Source organism: Fistularia commersonii, chromosome 27, assembly GCF_037954325.1.
Source record: "Fistularia commersonii isolate RoL2024-O1a breed Wild chromosome 27, RoL_Fcom_v1.0, whole genome shotgun sequence".
NCBI classification, from domain to species: Eukaryota; Metazoa; Chordata; class Actinopteri; order Syngnathiformes; family Fistulariidae; genus Fistularia; species Fistularia commersonii.
Window position 1 is genome coordinate 14,001,942 of NC_141310.1, and position 25,171 is coordinate 14,027,112.

General features: G+C 53.0%; 1 protein-coding gene and 1 long non-coding RNA gene across 12 annotated transcripts in view; one reads left to right on the plus strand and one right to left on the minus strand.

Moving 5' to 3' along the window:
* akap13a (A-kinase anchoring protein 13a) overlaps positions 1-25,171 on the plus strand; it is an 89,660-nt gene that overhangs the window by 32,383 nt on the left and 32,106 nt on the right. For all 11 annotated transcript variants that reach the window (XM_086174465.1, XM_086174472.1, XM_086174461.1 and 8 more), the window contains 8 exons: positions 116-272; positions 4,656-4,801; positions 5,267-5,438; positions 7,344-7,527; positions 11,544-11,745; positions 11,975-13,046; positions 15,273-15,337; positions 23,489-23,543. In XM_086174465.1, coding sequence (XP_086030591.1) covers positions 116-272; positions 4,656-4,801; positions 5,267-5,438; positions 7,344-7,527; positions 11,544-11,745; positions 11,975-13,046; positions 15,273-15,337; positions 23,489-23,543 — 2,053 coding nt within the window. The remainder of the gene's footprint in view (positions 1-115; positions 273-4,655; positions 4,802-5,266; positions 5,439-7,343; positions 7,528-11,543; positions 11,746-11,974; positions 13,047-15,272; positions 15,338-23,488; positions 23,544-25,171) is intronic.
* On the minus strand, positions 16,740-20,537 carry LOC147218102 (uncharacterized). Its single transcript, XR_015108843.1, has 3 exons — positions 19,992-20,537; positions 17,924-18,073; positions 16,740-17,844 (listed from the first exon to the last, which is right to left on the minus strand). It is a non-coding gene; the product is annotated as an uncharacterized LOC147218102 (long non-coding RNA).

Here is a 25,171-nt window from a genome sequence, read left to right on the forward strand (position 1 = left end):
TTATCAGTCCAATGCGGCTGTAATGACCATTTCCATCGGCTTTCCGACTAAGACCCAATGAAACCTCGGCATTAGATGACCCATGTTGGCCTCGATTCTTCCCGCCCCTCCACAGGGACGCTGCGTTGTCACGGTGCAGCTCGAGGAGCAGGAGCTGGCGGCGGAGGACGGCGAGGGCGTCGACTACTTCCTGTTGTTTGCAGGAAGCACGCAGCGTCACCTGACCAGCACCCTGAGGAGCGGCCATGACACCCTGCAGGCCCTGTGTCCCGGTAAGACGCCGGCCAATCAACCAAAGCCGAGGGACGATCGTCGCAAAACCCACATCGGCTTGTTCGTTTCTCTTCATCAAACTGCTTTTTATTTCCATTTCTACCCAGGTTTAAGCCCTTTTATCCCATACAGAAAGTCACCTATTAAGATACAATCGTACCTTGACGTAAGACGAGAAGTTCTGTGACAGAACTGGTAATGTAGTTTGCTCCTATATCAAATTAAATTTCCCCATTGGAAAGCTATTAATCCATTCCAGAACCCCGGTTTGTGAGGTATTTTTAGACAAGACAAATGGGCTTTATAAGTAATAAATACTGTATCAACAGTAATAATAATAGATACCAAAAGAGCATGTCAACAAGTAGAGTGTTTTTGTTAAGTGTATTTGTTGTTGTATTGAAGGAAAGTAGATAAGGAGGCCTGGTGGTGGAATGAGGACGTGTAGGAGTACATCCAGAGAAAGAGGTTAGCAAAGAAGGAGTGGGACACTGAAGAGAATATAATAATAATAATTTATCCTTTATTGATCCCTCGTGGGGAAATGCGTTCTCAACAAAGAAGCGATCATGGATGAACCATGAGCAGTAGGCTGGTCAGGGGAGCAACAAGGGGTTCAGTGTGACAACCAGATAGGAGTACAGGGAGATGCAGCACAAGGTAAAGCTAGAGGTAGCAAAGGCCAAGCAAAGGGGGTATGATGACTTGTATGCTGGTTGGACAGTAAGGAGGGAGAGAATTTATACAGGTTGGCAAGACAGAGACATAGAGATGGGAAGGGTGTACGGTAGAGAGGGAAGTGACAGATACTAGAAGATGGAAAGAGTACTTTGAAGAACTGGTGAATGAGGAAAATGAAAGAGAGGCAAGGGTGACCATTGTAGACCACAAATTAGCAAGGATTGGTAAAAGTGAAGTGAGGAAGCATTGAAGAAGATGAAGAGTGGAAAGGCAATCGTTCCAGATGATATACCTGTGGAGGTTTGGAAGGGTCCAGGAGAGGCAGCGGTAGAGTTTTTGGATAGATTATTCAACAGGATGCCCATTTTTAAGAATAAGGGGGATGTGCAGGATTGAGGCAACTATAAAGGGATAAAGTTGATGAGCCATACTATGAAGTTATGGGAAAGAGTAGAGGAAACTGGACTGAGAACAGAAGTCAGCATTAGTGAGCAGCAGTATGGCTTCATGTTGAGAGAGTACCGCAGATGCAGGATTTGCTTTGAGAATGCTGGTAGAGAAGGTCAGAGAGAGCTGCGTTGTGCCTGTAGACCTAGAAAAAGCAGACGACAGGGTGCCAAGAAGAACACTGGTATTGTATGAGGAAGTCTGGAGTGGCAGAGACCTAAATTAGACTGGTGCAGGACATGTATGCTAACTGTGAGACAGTGGTGAGATGTGCTGCAGGTGTAACAGAAACGCTCAAGGTGGAGGTGGGACTCCATCAGGGATCACCTCTGAGCCTCTTCTTGTTTGCAGGCTGACAAATGAACCTCCATGGACCATGAGGTTTGCAGATGACATTATGATCTGTCATAAGAGTAGGTGGAGGAACATCAACAGAGGTGGAGATAGTCTCAGCAAGACAGAATATATGTGTGTGGATGAGAGGAACCCGGGTGGAACACTGAGGATACAGGGAGTGGTGATCAAGAAGGTGGAGGATTTTAAGTTTTAAGAGTCAACAGTCCAGATTAATGGGCATGGTCATGTAGAGCGAATTGGTAGACGGATGCTGAGGTTGCACAGGAGAATCAGTGCATCTTCATACAGATAGCAAAGATGTCCAAGCCTGTACCACTGATTGGTTTCATGTCTCTTGTAATGGAGTTATTTGAACCAGAGAGTCCTTAGGCCAGACCCTGAGGCCTCCAGTTGCCCCTGACGTTCGGCGACTCCTTCAGATGCTCCTCGTCATGCACACGTTTTACCAGCTGCTCTGAATGTTTGTGCTTAGACGGTGAAAACGCCGTTTTCTTTTTTCTCCCCGCCGCCCCCGGCTTTCCTTCTTTCCTTCCCGCCAAAGTAAATATTCCACCCGTTTTCTTTTTTACAGCCGCGCGGCGTCTTATCAACCCCGACTCTCCCAAGCTGTTTTCCAGATTTAGTAATAAATAGATAAGTAAATGAATCCAGCCGGAGCTTATCTTTAACGACCTGTTCCAGGAGAACCTCTCCCCGAGGCTGCTCGGTGCCTCTGGAGTCACTTGGAGAGACCTTTGCACACACAGTCGCCAGTTAGCATCCAAAATTAACTCGAGGACGTGGAGGCCACGTCCTTAATTATGCATCCAAGCTCCGCCCCCTCGCCGGGCGGCCCTAACTGATGTCGCTGAGGAGCGGCGAGGAAATCACGATTCACTCCGGCTGTGGAGGAACGACTGAAGACAAAGGGTTAATCATCCACTGGCCCTCAAAACCCCGGTCCCAGAGGGAGCTCAGAGGGGGCGGAGCCTGTGATTGGCGTGGACGCAGGCTTAGCAGGCAGGCGTGTCACCGTTTTTAAAGGTAACCGCTGTCTCTACCAGATGACGGGGCAGGATGCGGCCCGACACCTCGCTAAGTGGAGGACGGGATTACGGCGGGGGGGTGTTGTTCCCGCCGGCAGATTAGTTCTGCTCCACCGAGCTCCACCAGGGCGCTGAGAAGGTCGCGGCTTGTGACTCGGAAGGTCGCGGCGAGAGAATTCCCCGAGTGTCCCGGGAACAAACGGCGAGGATAGAACGGCCGACAGGATCGCGACAACCTTCTGGGAAACATTATCATTGTGTCAGCGTGGACCTGAAGCCTCTGAGAACTGGAGCGCTTAAAGGCTGGAGGAACCTGAGCGGGGCGGGGGTAGTCTGCCATCTTTGTTCATAATAATTAACCATTTATACTTAATTAATCCCTTGTGGGGACATTGGTTCTCCGAAGTGAAGCCATCATGGATGAACCATGAGCAGTCGGCTTCCAGGGGAGCAGTGAGCCCTTCAGTGTCCTGCTCAACCACACTTTGACATGTAGGTGAGATGAGATGAGAACAACTTTATTTATCACGAAGGAAATTGTTGTGCCAGAGTTTCAAGCAAAACCATAACAATAATAGATAATAGTAGGAAGGAGGGAGAATAAGAAATACAATAAAATATAAAGTGTCAAAGTTAAGACTATCAAGTGCTTTAAGGTCTTAACCTTCTCCAGGCAGATGTTGCAGATTTGCGACAGCCAAATATCAGATTTTTCCTGCAACTACAACTTAATTTGAGCCTGAGAGGGTTAAAAAGTACAAAGATTTGAATGTTCCCTTCAGCTGAGGGAAGAGAAATTAAAAAGTCTGATAGCCTCAGGTAGGAAAGACCTCCTGTGGCGTTCAGTGGAGCTCCTTGGTGGTATCAGTCTACGACTGAAAGAGCTCTGACAGGACGTCAGTGTCCATGCAGGTGATGGACGTCGTCCGTGATGCTGAGGAGCTTCTCTGACACCTGACACCTTCTCTGACACCTCTGACTCCAGCTCCACTCCAGGACAGATCCAGCTCTCCTGATGAGCTTGTTGAGTCTGTTAGCATCAGCTGTCTTGATCCTGCTGCCCAGCACACAACAGCGTAGAAGATGACGCCGGACACCAGTGAGTGGTAGAACATCTGCAGCATGGTCCTGCAGACGTTGAAAGTTCTGAGCCTCCTGAGGAAGAACAGGCGGCTCTGACCCTTCTTGAAGATGGCGTTGGTGTTCAAGGTCCAGTCCAGTTTATTGTCCAAGCGTCCCACGTGGAGCCGGGTATCCAAGCAGGGATGTTGGCTTCCACAGATGATCGCTGCGCCTGCCGCCCCACGCCGACCCAAGTCCTTGTGAAGCCGATGGTTTTGTAACCAACTTTCAAACGAAAATAATTCAATGAATATGAAACGTTAGCGTGGTGAAGTTGTCGGACCAGCAGGGGGTCTGCGAGGAGCCGGCTCCTGGCCTGGAACGGGACCTTCTCGCCGCCGCGTCTCCACCCGCTTCTCTCTTTTCTTACTTTACAAAATTGTCAAGTGAAGTCCAGATGTTTCCCACAGAGTTGCTTCTCCAGACCGGGAGCCGCTCCGACCAAAGAGATCCACCCCGGTGGTTAGCCCGGCTCATGCTAGGTTAGCTAGGTTAGCCACTTCATCCATCCAGCGGGCTAACAGTCCCACCGTCCCTCTCAGCAACGACGTCACGCCGCCGTTTGGGTCGGGTAAATTTAGAGTTCTATTTCAAACGGACACAAACCAGCCTTTGTTTCAGGGGCGCTGCAACAATAGATAAACGCCTTAAATCATAGCCTTGGGATTTCCCAAGGCGCCACTAATACCAGCTTTTATTTTGAAAAGGTGGCGTCAGACTCTAACGCACTCTCCTCCTCGTCCTCTGCAGCCCACGACTGCTGCGAGTCGGTGTCCGTCACCTTGTGCGCCGTCTGCCGGACGCCACCCGAGGACGGCGGCGGCGGTTTGTCCCCGCTGGCCGAGCTTCGCTTCAGCTTCGTCCAGGACCTGGCCTTCGACATGGCCCAGTTTCTGGTGAGCCTCTTTTCCATTTCTGCGAAGCACAAATAAAGCAAGGGGACGGAAAAAGAGGGTGGTTGCCATGGGTTACCACGTGGGAAGCGTGACGGGGAAAACAAAAGGTGGCTGTTATTGTTTGTCCCGCTGTCCTCGCTATCTATTTAATGAATTTCCGCCGCGTGAGGAGAAAGCGAGCTTTAACGGAGACCTTCGGGTTGTTTGGACGACACAGCATCTCCCACACCTTCAGACCTTTTTTTTTTTTTTTTTTTTGTTAAAAGAAAAGACTTCTGGGGCTGATATTTCTGGACCGGGTTCTTAGCGGGTTATTTTAGTTCCAGAGAAAAGCCCCTTGTTTGTGTTCGTCATGTGAAAGGTGACCCGCTCTGACTGCAGCCCGGAGGGAGCGTCTTCATGTTCCCTCTCAGAAGGTCCAGAGCTCAATCCCGTTTGTCGGTGTCCTTCCGTGTCCGCGGCCAGGTGAGCACGGCGGGCCGGGCCGACGGCCTGGAGGGGGCGCTGCTGCTGGACGAGTGTCAGATCCCCCTGCAGGAGTGCGAGCGGCTGGACCAGAGCCTGGCGCTGGCGCTGCACCACCTCGCCCTTCCTCCGGGGTGGAGCCTGCTCGGCAACACGGCGGACGCTGACGCCGGTGAGACACACACACACACACACACACACACACACACACACACACACATGGAAGAGTCACCGTCAAAGGTGTCCAGACGTTCATGCAGACGTTCCATACATCTCAGCTCCAGCCCAGGTGAGAACGAAGGAATGAATCATCTGGTCGCTCAGGTGACGTCTGAGGAGATGTATGGATGGCGGCGTTCCCTCCTGGTCCTCGGCGGGCCGTCCATCAAATCAGCTTTTCTCTAACGCTCCCCCTCCCGAAGAGACCGGATCAACTTGTAACGGTCCACGCCGCCACGCTCATGCCACGGCCGGCTGTCGCGTCGACAGCGGTGGCGTTGAGTGATGCGGGCGGTGATAGGCTGCTCCTCGCCACATGTCAGCGCCGAAAACAGAAAACGGCGGGGCGACGAGCGGGACTCTGCTCGCCATTCATCACTTCTGACGGGTGATGGATGGCGCCGGGCGATAGGTGGATGTTACCGCGGTTTATCTCACTCATCTCTGGAGGCTGCACACACACACACACACACACACACACACACACACACACACACACACACACACACACACACACACACACACACACACACACACACACACGCACAGAGCGGCTTCACTCGGAAGCTTGGATCAAGTCAGGATTTAACAAGCCACAGGAGAAGCAGGAGGCTAAGCTGGCTCTGGAAGTGAGGAGCAGTCAGGTGGTTTCAGTGTCTTCTTCTTTGGGCAGCCAATCATCTGCCTCCATCTCACCCTCTTCTCCCACACCAACTAACTTCATGTCTTCTTCTGCTCCATCCATAAACCTCCTCTGGTCTTCCTCCAGACCTCCTGCCTGGCAGCTCCTACCCAGATCTTCTCCGTCCCTCCTCTGTCCATGTCCAAACCATCTCCATGTGACTTTGTCTTCAGAACATCTAACATGTGCCGTCCCTCTGATGGATCCATTCCTGGTCGTCTCCTTCCACCTCACTCCTGAAGAGGATCCTCCGACATCTTCACCTCTTCTGCTTCCTGTCTTCTCCTCGATGTCTCCAAACCAAACACCATGTCTGCTCTCCATCTCCTCCATCCTTTCCTTTCACACTCTCTCACCCCTGAAACCTTTCTCCAGCATCTCCAACCTGCTGGTCTCTCCAGCTCTTCTCCACCCTCTCCATTCCCCTGTTATGTTGATCCTCGGTCCTTAAACCCCTCCACCTTCTTCATCTCCACTTCCTGGAGCCTCACCGTTCCACCAGGTTGTGTGTAACCATCGACGTCTTCTATGACCTCCACCCAGCTCAGCCAGGCTTCACCCCGTCTCCCCGTTTTTAACTGTGTACACACACACACACACACACACACACACACACACGCTGCACTGAGATCCCTGCTTTAATATAGAACTTCCCCTGGAGGGACAAAGATGAAGAGAGCCGCCACTGGACTCGCTGATGGTGTCTGTGTGTGTGTGTGGGTGTGTGTGTGTGTGTGTGTGTGGTGTGTGTGTGTGTGTGTGTGTGTGTGTGTGTGTGTGTGTGTGTATTGAGGCTGAGAGTTCATCCCGAGTATGCGGCCCATAATGGACTCAATTAATGAAATGTAATTAAAAGTGGAATGTGGGCCAGTGTGTTTTATTCCCGCCGTTATTGTGGCGGCGGCGGTTTCATCACCTGATGTCGTAACCCGGGTTTTCTCACACGGGCAGCGACAAAGACTGTTTTTTTTTTTCTATTGTTCCTCCCCGAGGGTGTCCGGCTCCACCGCTCCACCTCTCCAAATCATCTGCCTCCCCAGATCCTCCACCATCACCTCCAAAACACCCAAACCCCGCCCAGACGTCCGTCCGGCCGCCTTTTCCCTTCCCGGCGTCTGGACGAGGCTCCGGAGCTCTCGTACGCCGCCGCTCACCATGGCGTCTTTCTGTCTCCAGAGGTGGAACCCCAGGAGACCCTGCTGCATTTCTCCGCCCGCCGAGGCCTCCTGCAGGTGACCCAGTTCCTGCTGCGGCAGGCGGGAGCTCGGGAGGCGCTGAAGCTCCACAACAGGGAGGGGATCACACCTGCAGGACTCGCTGCTCTGCGGGGACACACACACCTACAACACCTCCTCACACAGTGAGTAAGACACCACACACACACACACACACACACACACACACACACACACACACACACACACACACACACACACACACACACACACACACACACACCTACAACAACTCCTCACACGGTGAGTAAGACACCATACACACACACACACACACACACCCACCCACAACAACTCCTCACACAGTGAGTAAAAGACCATACACACACACACACACACACACACACCTACAACAACTCCTCACACGGTGAATAAAAGGACACACACACACACACACACCTACAACAACTCCTCACACGGTGAGTAAGACACCATACACACACACACACACACACACACACACACACACACACACACACACACCACAACAACTCCTCACACGGTGAGTAAAAGGCCACACACACACACACACACACACACACACACACACACACATACACACCTACAACAACTCCTCACACGGTGATTAAAAGGCCACACACACACACACACACACACACACACACACACGCATGTATGTATAGCTCTGTGTGTGTGTGTATATATATATATATATACACACATGTATACACAGACATGTATACACACATAAACTCACGCATATACCCACACACACCCATGCATTTACACATACACAAATATGCATGTTTGTTTGTTTTTTATATGTATATGTGTGTGTGTGTGTGTGTGTGTGTGTGTGTGTGTGTGTGTGTGTATATATATATATATATATATATATGTGTGATATAGGATTTTATTTGGTATCCTATACAGGGATGTGAAACCTGGTTGTCAGACTGAGCTTATAACTCCATTTGTTTGTACAACAAATTTAATTTAAGATAAGATGTACTTTATTGATCCCCATAAGGGAAGTTCTTTTGTCACAGTAGCTCAACAATTACTGTTTCAATAAATATGGGTATGAATATAAGTAGAGACAATTAAAAGATAGCAAAACACTTCCACAAATAAATGCACAGCAACAAGGACAGGAATAGACGACAGAATGGAGGCAGAGAAACAAAGACAGTAAAGGGGAGAAAAGACATCCACAATAAGGAAAAGGACGTAAAATGACACAAACGGGATGGTTTCCCATTTAACTGAACTGAAACGACATGAATCCCAGGTTTAGTTGTATTTTAAATTAAAGATATTTGTAAATATAATAATAATACGTAATAAAAGAGTGGAGGAGGTTGTTGCTCTATCCTTAACTTCCTGGCTTCACCGTTAATGCTACAATGCTATGCTAAATGTAACTCGCACCGGTCGCTCCACTTCATGTCTGAACTCCATTGATGGACGGAGTGAAGCTGCTCCTCCTCTAAAAGCATCAAACCGTCCCCGACCCGCTTTAGACCGTCCATGTTCCCGCCTTCACCGCACCGAATCCCCGTAAACGTTTGCCACCTTCTCTCTGGAAGATTCTCTCCATCACCGAATCTCAACCACAGCGACTTTACCATCTCTTTTCCATGATTATCTAGCTTGAGGTGGGCGGGGCGTCCCGCCGTCTTTAAACGCCTCATCGGTGTCAGAGGCTCCTCCCACTCGCTTCCTCCTCAGATCTGAGCTCCAAACGGCCTGGAGCTCCATCAGTTCCCAAGGCGATGCACTGGAAGTTGGTTGGTGTGTCCTCTGTATCCAAACAGGGAAATAGGATCCTGCTACGGAGGTGTCAAACTTAAATACACCACAAAACCAGCGCACCAAGTCACATTAAAAGGCGCAGCGACGATCCGACGGGCAAACGAACGGCTCCTTCATTTCCACAACTTTTCCTTCGGTTTCCCAAGTTACTCTCATTTCCGGACTAAAAGCCGCAACTTTTCTCACACGCTTTGAACGCTTAAACAACCATGCGGCTGATTATGGATGTGTGGATATACTGGGGCTGATGAGCTTCACGCTGCCAAAACATTTATTCTCGTCACATCGCGACCATGAAAGACCGTCAAGTTCTGAGGCCGGTTTTAGAGCGCAGGAGGAAAACCCAGATAGCCATCAGCTGGAGGACAAAGAAAATGGATGGATAGATGGAAGGACTTTTCCTTGTCTTATTTATTATTCATCTTTTTCATCAGCTGTGTTACAGCCGGTGTTTGGAAAAAAGCTTTTCCACCACATATTTGTGGATGTTTTTAATCAAAAGTGTAAATATCTCATGCTACAACCTGGACACCTGCGGCCTCTAGACAAGTACGAGTAGATTTATTTAGTTATTTGTAGCTGCCGCGGCTTATATTCAGGTGCACTCAATAAAACGGGACATACGGAGAACATGGGAAGAAGATAGTTATCTCAAAGTATTCAATCAATTACCAACATTTCCCTCAAATACCCTTTTTTGTAAGAAAATGGATAAAACTTGAGAGAGAGCGAAAGAGATGGGGTGAGGCTATTTGCTGGCACAAAACACATGGTGTTCATGTGTGTGTGTGTGTGTGTGTGTGTGTGGGAGAGTTAGTGTGAGTGATATACACACACACACAGCACTATTTTGTGAATATGCTGAGAGTCCGGCAGAGCGGTGTGTGTGTGTGTGTGTGGGGGGGGGGGGGGCAGTTGGTGTGAGAGTGATATAAACACACACACACACACACACACACACACACACACACACACACACACACACACACACACACACTCAGCACTGTTTTGTGAATATGCTGAGAGTCCAGCAGAGCGGTGTGTGTGTGTGTGGGGGGGGGGGGGGCAGTTGGTGTGAGAGTGATATAAACACACACACACACACACACACACACACACACACACACACACACACTCAGCACTGTTTTGTGAATATGCTGAGAGTCCAGCAGAGCGGTGTGTGTGTGGGGGGGGGCAGTTGGTGTGAGAGTGATATAAACACACACACACACACACACACACACACACACACACACACACACAGCACTGTTTTGTGAATATGCTGAGAGTCCGGCAGAGCGGTGTGTGTGTGTGTGTGTGGGGGGGCAGTTGGTGTGAGAGTGATATAAACACACACACACACACACACACACACACACACACACACACAGAGCACTGTTTTGTGAATATGCTGAGAGTCCGGCAGAGTGTGTGTGTGTGTGTGTGTGTGTGTGTGTGTGTGTGTGTGGGGGGGACAGTTGGTGTGAGAGTGATACACACAGACAGACACACACACACACACACCACTTTTTTGTGAATATGCTGAGTCTGGCTGTGTGTGTGTGTGTGTGTGTGTGTGTGTGTGTGTGTGTGTGTGTGTGTGTGTGTGTGTGTGTGTGTGTGTGTGTGCAGTGAACAGGTATGCTCCTGTGAGCTGGGCTCCTCCACAGTGAAACATCACACCGGCCTCAAAGTCCCATCTTTTTTATAAACACATGTGCTTTTCCTTGCGTTCCCTCCTGAGAGGTGAAGTCAGCGTCCGCCCGCCCAGCCGGTGACCTCAGCTCCTCAGCTGCGTTCACACAAACCCGGCCCGAGGTTACGCAAGCGGGCACGTGCAGGGCGGCAGCCAGAACCTCCCGGTCTTATCGGACGGGAGGAGTCGCCTCCCGGGTTTGCTCAGCAGGGCGGGGAGACGGGAAACACCGGTATCGCATCGGACGCCGGATAAACCCGGCGCATTCACCAACTCACAGGGTTCCGCTCCTCCTCCAGAAGCTTCCGGATCGATTCCGAAAAAGGGTGTTTCTCTGCGACTTCAGGATGTTCCTGAAGTGTGTGCAGATTTTCCTCACAGCGACCATGTCTTTGTCATTCCTCCAGGAGATTATTTGCCAACGCTGGCTTTGCAACACACTTCATTTATTTTTATGTCACGCTCTTATTTAGACGCTCCGTTTCGGGATGTTAAAATCGGCCAGGACGGATCAGAACACGTATTTTCTCAGGCCTGCTTGCGAGAAGAGCTCATGGAGTGTAGAAGGGTGGAGGGTCTGGAGGGGGTTCCGCTGACATCACCTCTCCCAAGCACTGCTGCGCCTTATTAAGATCCTCGCCGATGATCTAAGTGTTTATTTCACATCAGGGCTGAGACGGAGCCGTGGCCGGAGTTGTTCCCGGACGCCGCGCCGCCGCCGCCGCCGCCTCCTCCCTCCTCTGGCCGGCTGGAGTGCCACCTTCCCAGGCTGCCCACGCACACGCTGACGCTGAGCGTGGCCCCCGGCCGCGACCCCCCGCCGCTCCGGGCCGGCGTGGAGCAGCTGCTGCTGCGCCGGCTCCGCGCCGAGGTGAGCCTTCGCCTCGCCGTCCGCCGGCCCGGGGTGACTTCACCCAGGAACCCGGCCCGCTCTCTCATTGTTTGTCTTTCGTTTGTTTTCTTTCTGACCTTCAAGCCCGGTTTGTGTAACCAGCGGGAGCACCTTATGCAATCGCTGCCTGGTCCACGGCCAGCTTGCAAAAAACACTTTCACCCTCCTTCTTTTTTTTGTTTTTTTCCTCTCCCCGTCCGTCCTGCAGGGAGTCTCCGGCGCCGAGCCGCAGTCTGAGCCTCCGCAAGCCACCGACCGGTGTTGTTGTGGCGCCGCGGGAATCCACGGAGACGCAGAAACCCCAGGGAGCGCAGAAACTCATCTGGGTGGGACGGCGAGCCCTCAGGGGGAGCATGGCCTCGGCCACACCGAGGAGCCGGAGTGTCCAAATCCAAACGCCGGCCGGTTCCCTTCTGAGGAGCAGCAGCAGCAGCAGCAGCAGCAGCAGGAGGAGGAGGAGGAGGAGGAGGAGGAACAACAACACACCCCTCTCTCCGGTTTGACCGTTTGCGACGAGGAGAGCCCCGAGGAAGCCGAGGCGCCGGGCGCAGAGGACGGCGTGTCCACCAGGAGCCAGGAGGATTGGGATTGGATAACGCCCAGCGTGGACGCGGCTCCTCCGGCCATGGGCCAGGCCTCGTCCTGGTCGGAAGAAGCCCGGGAGCTTCCCAGGAGCCAAGGGTTAACCGGCGACCCGTCGCCCTCGGCGGTGACGGACGGCTCCGATCTGGCTCCTCAGATAGAAGGCCTCCACGAGGGGGAACCTCCGCCAAACACAAACAGCCTGGAACAAAAGCAGGAAGCAGCTGTCGGGGATTACGCCGCCGAGCGGCCGGCGCCCGGGGATCCGGCCCAGAACGGCCGCCGCTCGGACGCCCTTCCACCCTCCGGTCGCCATCCCTGGCCTCCGGATGGACGCCAGAGAGCGGGAGAGGAGTCTCGTCCGCCGGACGCCGAGCTCTCGCCTCACGCCACGCCGAGCTCGCCGGATTCCGCCGCCGCCGCTCACGACTTCTCCAGCGACGACGACGACGACGGCAGTTTCCGATCGGTCGGGAGCTCCACGGTGGACCTGTTCCACCCGAGCGAGGAGAACGTCCCCGCCGAGGAGCGCAACGACTCCGCCCACGCCGGAGAAGACGATATGGAGGAACAGGGCGCCGCGGCGCCGGACGGCCCCGAGCTGGAGGTGCGGCCGCCGGCCGGCGTCCAGACAGAGGAGGAGGCGGAGTCTGGCGTGGAGACGGCGGCGGGCGATGAAGGAGAATCCAGGAACGCAGGTACGTGGCTGCTGTCATCGCTTCCTGTCACGGCTCCATCCAGACCGTCATAAACATGGCTTTCCTCCGGTGGGCGGAGTCAGGTAACGGTCGCCGCGGCGCTCCAGCGTTCGACTCGGAGATCTGAGAGTTTTATTTCTAGCTGTAAAGTTTAGAAGGGAAACCAACCAGAACTTCATTTTCATGCACGAGTGAAAAGGGTCTCCTCTCAGAGCCACAGCCTCTGGTCGCCTCTCGGAGACTCGGATCTACAGACCCGGGACTGGGACGTAAAGCCTCGGGAGGGGGCGGGGCCCGCCGGGACGGATACCTCCCATCCGTCCATCGCCCTCGGCCGCCGCAGACGTTCGAAATGTCAGATGCCCTCAGGAACCTTCTACCAGCAGAAGCTCATCCTGAGTCAGAACACGTGTCCTCAAGAAGCAGACGCGACACCAGGAGACTCGTAAGCTGGTTCAGGGGGTTTAAAATTCATTCATTCATGCTTTAAGCTGGCTATGCTGATGTCAGGGGGGCGGAGCCTATTCCTGCTGTGATTGGCTGAGAGGCGAGCTCATCCTGGACCACGCCGTCACAGGGACACATCCAGACGTACAGTCATTCACCCTCTCATCATACAGACATTTAGCATTCACTCATTAACCTCCTATAGATGCAACCATTCCCGTGTCCCACAGTGACGTTCAGCCTTTCACAGAGAGCCTCCTCCAGGCTCAGGTCAGAGGAGGTGTTGAGCAGAAGTTCTGGTGAGGTTGCTGCAGAAAGTGATCTGAGGATCCTGGTCCTCCGTCAGCTCCTCCGGCCGCTCTGCTCGGCGTCTCTGCTGCTCAGATAAGGAGAGGAGCTCCAGGCCTTCCTGCTGGCCTCTTGGGGTTTGTCCTCCCTGGCCTCTGTATCTCCCTCACGTTTCAGAGGGTGGAGACGCTGGAGCCCAGGGTAGATATCCAAAAAAAATACTGGAGTTTTCCGGGTTGCTGCAGTCCAGGCCGGGAGACGACTGACGCCGAGGCCACGCCCACCCCTCGCACCCGAGCCAGGAGAGGCAGGATCAGCCGGGGTGATATATATCCAAGTCCCTTCAGGAGGCCTCCGGGCGTGACCTTTGACCCCAACGTCAGGCCGCACCGCCCACGCGCTTCAAACCCCTGCGAGCTGCAGGACGCGGTGAACTTAAAAGCTCCAGCGATCAGGTGGAGCTCCTCGGTGACCGGCGGATGATCGGCGCGGTCCATTCAGCGGTTTCAGGACATGCTGCCGCAGAAGGTCAGATGTTGTGCGGCACTTTCACAGCGTCCGGGTCAGATCCGGTCAGACCGTTGGCTTTCCGCTGCTCTCGATGGATAGCGTTAGCTGTGCTAAGCTACATGCACCCGTAGCGTCACCACCGCTGTGGTTTAGCTTCCTGTCGCCGTCTCGGCCTCCTCTCATTGTTTCAAAGGAGCCTTTTGCACAATTTTGAAGATCTGGCAGGTTATGAAGTCCTTTTTTTGGTGCGTTTCAAGAAGCTTGTTTTATTCATCGTCACTTCTGAGGTGTTTCCGTTCTTCAGCTGATCGAAAGCCGATTCGTGTCTTTGCTAGCTTGGTTGTTTGCACTTGCAGATCTTTTGGTTGCAACCGAGCTTCAGGTTCCTCTCCTTCAAGATGTTCTTCCTGTTCAGGTTCTTCCGTTCTCACAAGCTGCGCTGATCTTCTGGTCCACACCTGCTATGGCATTGGTCCTAGTTCAAAGGGTTCAATATGGCAATGTGTGTGTTTGTGTGTGTCGATGGACGTCAGCACGGTGCTCTATGTAGGTCCTCCTCTGGTCCTGTTGGACATAGATGGTTCCTCTCTCAAAGCACCTGTCCTCTGTGGACATTGCTCTCCAGAGAAGCGTTCCTTGTCCTCCAAGTGTAGGTGGACCTCAGAGTCCGGAGGCTCCATTGTTGTCCAGTGGTTGTTCGGTCTGGGCGATGTGGAGGTTCTCCCACCTTCTCCGCAGACACCTTCTGCGATCAGAAGTCCTGCCTTGGATCCCAGGTCACCTTGATGTTTCCTCGAAAAGCTGAGGAGCAAAATATGTTCTCTTGTGAGGAGGAGCTTCTCCTGCATGCTGGTATGAACTGAGAATGTTGAGTGTGTGCAGGGTTTGGAGATGACACACACACACACACACACACACACACACACACGCTTGCTTCCTGCTGCTCTAGCTCAGACTGTCGTGTTGTGTGTGTCCGTCCAGAGTTGGAGGTCACCGCGCCCGTCGCTGCAGACCAGGAAGGAGGCGTCTCCACGGATTCGACCACGGTGAGTCCGCTGTGATTCACGGCTCCATAACACACCCTCCACCTTCTGCACCAAAGTGGAGTCCACACCCAGGGCCGGGCACACACACACACACACACACACACCATCTGGGCAATTTCACAACCTGGCAAACATTGACGGAGTGTGTCTTCGCCATGGCAACGCCCGGTGCTGTCACACCTCCCTGCAGGTCCTCCACCTGAAGATCATCCCTTCCTCAATTAGAAGTCATTTCTGACGTCTTCCTGCGAGTGGAGCGTCTCAGGTGTCGGGGTCGTGTCAAGGTCACGGCGGCGGTCTTACTCTTGTTACTAAGTGCTCCTCGGATACGCTCGCCATTTGGTAAAGTGCTTCCCGTAAACGGCGCCCCCTGTGTCAGAGGTTGAACCCCTCATGCGTCTTTGGCCGTCTGGAGGAGCTCTGGGTTTGAACCAGTGACCCGTCATGACGCCGGCCGGACGTCCGCTCCCTCGCTGTAGTTAAGCAAGTATGCGGCGGTGGCGGCGACGCCGCGGCTCCTCCCCCGCCCGAGGCCAGGCGGGATCTCCCCGCCGGGGTGTTCGCGCTCCTGAGCTGAAATCCTGCTGACTGACGGATTCCTCAGCGGCGGCTCGGCGTATTCCCGGCTCGCGGTTTGGGGCCGGCGGTTTCTTCTGAGCGCCAGATGTTTGCGCTCCCAGCCTGCAGGGCGCGGGGGTCGCCAGCAGAGGGCGCCACGCCGGCGGCGGGGAGGGAAGCACCGGCATGAAGAAGAAGAGAGCTTCCTGAAAGTTCTGCCTCGATAGTTTCATCTCAAGTTTCTGCAGTGGATAAGCACAAATGTAAATAATCAAGTTTATCATTATCTTTATTTATTTTTTCCACTGTAACATCTAATGATGAAATAGGTATAAAACTTACTTTTAATTAACTATATGATTTTGCAAATTATAGTAAATATCTAGTATTTAGTCAATTCATTTACTGCCATCACACTTTTTCAGTCTCCTAATTCCAGTATATAGAGGTTATTTTCCGGATCTCTGATATGATTGAATTTAGAGTGAAAATGTTTCTCCACACCTTCATCTCCCGCCCTCTGGTTTGCCTGCTGACCTCTGACCCCGACTCCCTCCTGGAATCAGATGAAAATGCGGGGCGTGACCCCGTGAAGCGCCTCCTAATCGGCCCGTTTATCAAAGCGCCTGCCGGTCAATACCTTTTATTGACGTTATTAACGGTATATCCGGAAAAGAAAAATGAATTACACACTTCTATTGTTCAGCTTTCAGCACATAAAGGTCACATTTGCATTCTAATACACCCCTGGTGCCACTGAAGTTCACGCCGCAGAACTCCATGGAAAAAGACGTCTGAGCGTCGCCTGCTCCTCTGAGTGACCGGGCGTGACCTTTGCACCCGGGAGGAACTGGCGCCGTTCGTCCGGCCATATTTGGATTGGACTGTCGGACAAAGTCAGAGGAGGAAGACGCCTTGTTCACCTTCCTGGAGCCTCGTCAGAGCCTCGTTTATTTATTCCTTCGGAAGAACACGAGACGACGGTGGAGATCTGGATGAGATCCCGATAAACGTGGCAGGAAACAACCTTCATCATCTGCATAAACTGGGGAAGAAGCCGGCGGGGCGTTGTTTCAAAGGCCGATGGAATTTATTCCAAAATTCAACAGCCTGCTGTCCAAAATTCTAATGGAACTTATTAAAATCCAAATTAGACAGCAGGAATAGCAGCAGGAGAAGAAGCAGAGGTTAGTGGAGATGTTACAGAGACTCCTTTTCCTCAAAGCTACGCGATGAAGGGCCTGAACTTCTGCAGGAACCTCATCCTGATCTGCATCAAATCACTCGGAGGTCCGGAGATCACCTGAAAACGGGCAGGAGGACGTGATCATCAGGATATTAACCGAGAACCCGGTGAAACATTAGCCTGTTGAGCCGCCCAGAAGGCTTCATCTCCAACATCCACCGTTCTTCAGCAGCGCAAGACCTGAAACCTGGCATGGAATAGTCCTCAGAGAAGACAGAAGCTTCCTGCGCTCACCTGAAGGAGCTCCTCTTCGAAACAACTGGGACATGACATTGAAAGGAGCTGAAGGTCGGCATCACGCAGCCTTGAGATGAGCAGTAGATGTCCAGGACTGAAGCTTCAGAGGGAGGCGGCCTGGACAGAACCTCCGTGCGAAAGTTGACGTTGTGAGCAGCAGCCGCTGCAGCGGATGGTCTGCTCTGGAACCCGCCAGATGCTCATTTGTTCCTGGCTGACGGCGCCACCGTCCACTCGCCGCAGGTCAGGTGACGCCATGACCCTGTGGTCGCCCACCTCCACCTCCAGCGTGAGCTTCACGTGGTCTTCCAAATATCATGCAGACGACCGCCGAAGGCCGAGAGCGACGGGAATTAGCAGGGTCAGCATGTGGCCGCCGAAGTCTGAGGGGAGGGGCTTCTCTTCAAAGAAGGAGGTCCTCCAGATACGCTGGAGATCTGACTCAGAACTTCTATAATGTTCTCTCCTGCCGACCAAAACACCCCGGAGTCGTAAAATGACAAAAACGACAACAATAACGTGCAGGATCACAGATCCACGCCGACCATCTTCCATGGCTTGGTGGTGTCCAGCCTCATCTCCTGCGCCTCCTGCGTCCAAGGGTCTCGTCCCGATCTGGACACGCCTTCGGTAGACGGAGAACCTGGAGAACCACGGAGGGCTTCCATCAAACTGCGGATCCATCAAACCCCTTCCTACAGGAAAGTGGAATATATCTTAAGTAACAACAAAATAAACTTTAGTCTCCTCTTACAGCCGTAATGTATGGCGTAAACACACACATTCTAATTTTCTGAATCGTCAGCCGCAGCCTTTTAAACGCTTAAACGCAGCGGCCAATCAATCCCTCCTCTCTCTAAGCCCCGCCCCCTCCGAGAGGAGAGGCCGCCCATCCAGCCTCCACCACTAGGGGGCGCCGCGCCGCCGATCCAGTTACTGCACTCGGCAAAGTCATAAAGGCCCGCTTGTGTCCATCACACTTAAGTGTGTGTGTGTGTGTGTGTGTGTGTGTGTGTGTGTGTGTGTGTGTGTGTGTGTGTGTGTGTGTGTGTGTGTGTGTGTGGGAGGGAGGGAGAGAGGCAGAACTAAAGTTTTGAGTGGTGAAGAAGGAGAGGAGGAGTGAGCGAGGGGAGGAGTGAGTTTGCGGGAGACGTCCTCCGTCCAGATGTGACTGCAGACGTCCTCCTGGTCTCCTGGAGGACCTTCTCCGGAGAGCCATGTACGAGCGGCACAGGAGGAGATACCGTCTGCGGGGGCGCGGGGAGAGGGCGCTGGACGTGGTCCTCCTCAAGGTACCCACACTTCCAGGCGGCGAGGAGAGCGAGCGCCGGGGCTCCTCGCTCTCCTCGGGGCGTCTGCTGACGTTCCTCTGGTGGCAGAGGAGAACCGGCTGTTTGCTCAGATGTTTGTGTCCACGGGGAGCAGGTATCTGGGCGGCATCTCCTCCTCCTCCTCCTCCTCCTCCTCCTCCTCCTCCTTGTTGGTCTGCAGATGTTTCAGGAGTTTGACTTCCGAGTTTCTCCCGATTGGTAGAAGTCAAGGCGTCGTGTTCTTACCTCCAGATGGTTCTTTTTCCGTGGATCTTCTGCGAGGTGTCATGGAGACGTTTGATTTCCTCTTGATTCTGCTGGAGAACCTGAACCCTGAAGGTCCTAGAGGAGCTTCTCGTCCACAAGCGGGCTCCCCTCCGGCTTAGAGGCCTTCTCGTGTTTATGGGGGGTTCCTCAGAGTTCCTCAGGGTTCCTCAGGGTTCCGCTGGGTTCCTCTGGGTTCTGCTGGGTTCCTCAGAGTTCCTCGGGGTTCCTCAGAGTTCCTCCCATAGAATGAGCGAGTGAATGGCCGTGTCTCTGTTGGCGTTATGAGTGAATGAATGAATGATTGAGGGATACAGGATGGAAGGATGGCTCAGTGTCTCCTCATGACGTGTGAATGAATGAGATTGACCTGGACGGATGGACGGATGAGTGAACTTCTTCTACATGGGTTTGTGAGAATGAAAGGGTGAACGGTTGTATGTAAAACACATGAATGAGTGAATTTATTTCATATCTGTATGAAATGAGTGAATGTTTGGTCTGTATGTGTGAATGAGAGGGTGAATTCTTCATGTGGCATGAAGTTTCCTGGTGACTTGGAGCTCCAGGACCTCCTGGACGCTCGGCAGCAACGTCACCACATTTGTCAGTATTTGCCTCCTCAGGAGGTCCTTTGGAGAGCGTGAGGTTTCATCATGAGTGGACGTCCTGCCGAGGAACATCTAGGTGGACGTCTCTGACGGGGGGAAAATAGATTGTTGAGTTTGGAGGAGATGGACAGCACATGGTAGATGTTCTGGAGATAAAGTCAGAGTGAAATAGTTTGAACATGGCTAGAGGAGGGATGGTGGAGGTCTGGGTGGAAGGATGCTGAGGTTGGAGAAAGTCTGGAGGAAAACGAGAGGAGGTTTATGGACGGGCGGAAAGAGAACAGGGAGATGGAGTTAGCTGGAGGTAGATGATTGCCTGTTGGTCTAGATGGAGACAGATGATTGGCTGTGGGGAGAGTCATCTCAAACTTCAGCAAACAGTCACTCTAAATGTGATTTCTGGGAACCAAGAAATCAGCAACAGTCACCTGGAGATCACCTGGAGATCATCTGGAGATCACCTGGAGATCATCTGGAGATCACCTGGAGATCACCTGGAGATCATCTGGAGATCATCTGGAGATCACCTGGAGATCATCTGGAGATCACGAAGCCTTTTCCCTCAAACAGGAACATCAGCTCATCCTCAGATGGTGTTTCAGAAGCAGACCTCGGAGGAATATGTCCAGACCTCCTGACGGGTTGTGGTCCGAGGGTCCTTTTAGCAGAAGGTGCGAGAAAACCGACAAGACTGGAGACAAGGTGGAGACAAGGTGGAGCAAGATGGGTTCCTCGCTCAGGACGGCGGGAAAATAAAAAACAGCAACTGCGGCGCTCCGGTGGAATCTCTCGGGCTTTTTATAGCCCCAGAACGTGGTGCTATTTGAGGAGCACCCAGAGCAGGACCTCCAGAGGAACCCTCGCCGGCGCTGCGTGGAAGCCTGCCATTACTGGTCCAGCGCTGTGGGCGGAACCGGGGGCCCCGGGCTGCGCCGTGAAATTACATGGGTTTCCGAGCCTGTAAACACACTCACAAACACACACGCTGGGAATAACCGGAGGTGGGGAGAAGATCCGAGAGGGACTCGCTGGAGATCTGCTGGAGGGAAGCCAGAGATTCCCTCAGACTCCACCAGGGATTAGAAGGTCTGAACGTCAGCGCAGAAGCTCCTCCCAGCCGCCGCCGCCGCCGCCGATCTCCTCGTGACGAGCGAGAGGTCCTGAAGAACGCGAGAGGGAAGTTCTGGTCACCGTCAGGAAGTGGAGGTCGGATGATCTGAGCGGCGTCCTGACGGCGAGCGTCCATGGAGAGGCCATACTTTCCACAGCGCCGCAAAGTCCATTTGTCACGCTGGTCAGTGAACGCACCGCCATCCCACTGCACTGACTGGAGAACACCAATAGCACTCATAGTGCTTCATTCACACACACACACACACACACACTGGTGTGGCTGATCCAGTGTGTGATGGAGGCCTGAGAGCTGATCTCCTCCTGTTGGTGGTCTAACAGCCCGCGACCGTTTACATCCCATAATACTCCCCCTCCGCCCAGACCTTGGCTTTGGCCGCAATTCAGGGACCATGTGACCGCGGCGGGTCGGTGCACAGGCATTGGCAAACCGTGCACTTTCTGAGGAGTACTCTGTGTGTGTGTGTGTGTGTGTGTGTGTGTGTGTGTGTGTGTGTGTGTGCGCGCGCACACACACACTGTCACCCTCTGTGACCAGCTAATCTTTCCTCGTCAGCGTGTTTTCTCTCTCTCAGCGGGCTCTGTTTGATATCTGAACACAACGCCAAAGACAGAAAAAAAACACGTGTGTTTGTGTGTGTGTGAATGTGTGTGTGTGTGTATGCGTGTGAATGTGTGTGTGTGTGTGTGTGTGTGTTCTGTGCAGGACGGCGTCCTGTTGCACGCAAGGCTCGCAGAGTGAAAAACACTGAGCGCTGTGAGTGTTTGTAATTTGTGCGCTTGCATGCAACGCTGTTAGCGGTGCCAGTCGGTATGTAGCTGCCTGTCATTGTGTTTGCAGGAATGTGACACACACACACACACACACACACACACACACACACGAGCTTGAACAACAGAGCCCAGTGTGTTTTGGGGTTCTGGTCGATGGCGTGCTTTGAGACAGTTGATTGTTAGCAGCTTATAAACCCAGCTCGCCCCCCCACCCCAGACCATCCTGACATCTGATTGGCTGGCAGGAACCGGTCTCCAGCTCCTGGTCTCCAACCTCTGGTCTCCAGCTTCTGGTCTCCAACCTCTGGTTTCCAGCTACTGGTCTCTTGCTCCTGGTCTCCAGCTCTGGACCTCCTCCCTCGTTTGAATGTTTTGTCTCCTGTTTTATGAAGAGCTCCAGCTCTGGATGTTCAGGGTTGGTTTGTTTTCACTGGAGCTCCACATATTTTCAGAATTAAAGCCCCTGAAACAAAAATGATCCCAACAAGAGGAGGTCCTGGAGATGTTCCAGCAGCCTCCTGTCCCTTCTTGGAGTTCTTGAGGAACAGCAGTTTGTAAACAAATCCTTTGGCGTGTTCCTGATGTGTCATGGACAGAGGGAGGATGACAGGACGTTCATGTCCACCCTCTGACACGTGGAAGCAGCTGGTCCAGAAGGTTCCACACCTGCAAGTCCTTTTTCATGTGTGCGTACTTGGACCTCCATTGTGTGGAGAGCCAGCAGATACACAACTCAGAGCTTAAGGAGGACAAATGTAATGTATTTTTAATTAACGGCGACTCAGACCAGTGTTTTTATTTTTGTTTTCCTTTCTTTTCTTTGCAAACCTCACAAACCCACTCTTTCATGGCAAAGCATTGAAGCTACGTGGCGTCTCCATGTTCTCCCCATGTGAGGTTCCTCAGGGTTCTGCAGGTTCTCCTCCCTCAGTCTAAAAGGCAGTCGTCCAGACGTGTGAATGGTGGTGTGTCTCCATGTGTGATGGAGCGTTCTCAGGTGAAGCCTCCTCTGGTCCGGTCACAGCCTGGAGAGGATCCAGCTCCCCAAAGCCTGAGTGCAGGAGAAGTGGCAGAAGATGGATGGATGGATGGATGCTGGGATCCAGTGTTCCTCTGTGTTTGCTGCCACTAGGGGGCGCTGTCCTTAAATGTAGAAGTCTGGTCTGCAGGTGCTGGCGAGGGCGTGAGCTGGGATTGGTACTGATCTGCCGTGGCCTTCAGGTTACGCTAGTTTATGCAGCGTCTGGAGGAGTTTAACCCGGGTTTAAACCGGGTTTAAACCGGGTTTAACAGTCAAACCCGCTCCGTAAGCCCCGCCCCCCTAACCCACCGCTAACTCCACCCCCACCTGGTTGTGTGTGTGTGTGACGGGTTCACCGTCAGCGCCGTCAGCGCCGTCAGCGCCGTCAGCGCCCACCGCCTCCGTGGAGTTCATGGCAACAGAACCAGCCTCCCTCCAACGTCACACTCAGGGCTGTCAATCAAACAAGCACAACTTCAGCCAAACTGTGGGAGCTTTTGTGTCGCCTGCAGAGATCAAGGGTGTGTGTGTGTGTGTGTGTGTGTGTGTGTGTGTGTGTGTGCTATTGCAGCTAAAACCAGCTCTCTTGCACACACACACTCAGCTGTTGTGTAGACATTGAGACCACAGAGGAAGCCGAGTCCTGGCGATGTGTGTTTCTAGCCGACCGCAGATTTGTGCGTGTCCGTGTGTGTGTGTGTGTGTGTGTGTGTGTGTGTGTGTGTGTGTGTGTGTGTGTGTGTGTGTGTGCAGCCCAATGGCTTGAAAACACACTTAAACCCCAGGCCGTCCCCTCCCGCTGCAGTTTTTCCTGCTGGGGAGGCCCGTCGCTAGCTAGCCCCGCGGCCGCCGCTTCAGGGGCGCCGGCGCCCGCCTGCTATCCTGTGCGGCGAGCGGCACTTCCTGTCTTCCTCGGCGCTCTGCATCACGCCGTCTGGCGGGGGGGTGACGATCACATGCGTCTGAGGCTGATTCAGTCTTCTTCCTGTTTCCCCGCAGATCCAGCGAGACACCGAGGCGTCTCTCCGTCGGCCGCTCAGCCCTCGCCGCTCAGGTAAGCCCGACCGTCCTCGCCGCTCGGGGAGAACGGGGTTCGCTCGGAGTCAAACTCCCCGACGTCGTGGGGACCTGCTGACGGCTGCAGGTGTGAGAAGATAGCATCTCCAGGACGTCCACCTGGAGGGGCTTTCATGTTGTCCATAGGTTCATAATGCCTTAGACGCAACATCTGCGGAGTTTCCTCATCCGTTTTGTTGCTATGGCGACGGCAGCACGGGCGGCGTTCAAATCATTCGGTTTCACCTCCGGCAGCCGTCCCTCCATCTTCCCTCCATCTTCCCTCCATCTTCCCTCCATCTTCCCTGATCGGGGGCAGATTGAGGCGGCAAACCGGCCCAGAGATCTTCATCTCCTGGATCTGGATTCTAATCCAGAAATCCAAGTTTGCAAAATGTGAGCCGTACATGGACCTGGGTTGACCTGGACCTCCCGGGTCAGTGTCGTCTCCCTGCTTGGCTAAGACTTCATGGAGGCAACTTTGTGCTGGAACTAGCTCCAGATGATGTAGCGCGTGTGTGTGTGTGTGTGTGACTCTGTGTTGCTTGGCTTTGTATCTTCTGCACTGTGCCCGTCCTGCAGAGACAGGAACAGGAAGTGCGGTAGGCCTCCTTCGGTATCTGAGAGCTCTTTCAGACCAGAGTGATGTTGAAAGCATCCCTTGCAGGAGGTCTGCAAGGTGCAGCATGTGATCTGAAGGTTCAGGAGCAAACCTCCTCACAGTCGTCCTTCTCCTCCAGCAGTTTCACAAAACTTCCCTTTTCATTTGATTTTTAGAAGAAGCAGTTTTTGGTTGATGTGACAAACTTCTGACAGTTTCTTGGCCCAGCAGTCAGGACCTCCTTCTGGAAGCGAGAAGGTCTCCATGTTCTCCATGTTCTCCCTGGGTCTGCATGAGGTTCCTCCAGGTGCTCTGGGTTCCTCCCAAGGTCCAAACACATGCAGCACGTTCTTTGGAGACCCTACAATGTTGACATGTGAATGAGCTTGAATGTATGCGTGGCTCTCTGTATGTGGCCCTGTGATTGGTCCAGGGGAACCCTCTCGTCCAATCACAGCAGAGTAAGGCTCCAGTGCAGGATAAACGTTGTAGATTGAACAAAGGTAAAATATTATATGACATCAAGTGGTTCCCCCTCTGATTCTTCTGTCCCCCTGCAGCTGGAACCCCTCACACACACACACACGCGCGCACACACACACACACACACACACACACACACACACACACACACACACACACACACTCAGAGGTTCAGGGCTGAGTGAGTGAACAACTGAATTGCTAAACATCAGGGTGTGTGTGTGTGTGTTCATTCACATTCAACACATGCTGCCTCAACCACCCACTGACTCATCAGAGGACTCTACACTTGTTGTGTGTGTGTGTGTGTGCGTGCGTGTGTGTGTGTGTGTGTGTTTGTTTGAAACAAAGGCAGGAGTGTAGCTGTCAGAACTCACAGTCCCCTGCTAGTTTTGTTTGACAGGTGTGTGAGAGTGGAGATAAAGGCACGCACACACACACACACACACACACACACACACACACACACACACAGTGTCAGAGTTCATTCCCGTTCATCAGGAACATGGAGGTGGTCTTCCAGAAGCTCTGCAGTCGGGGTT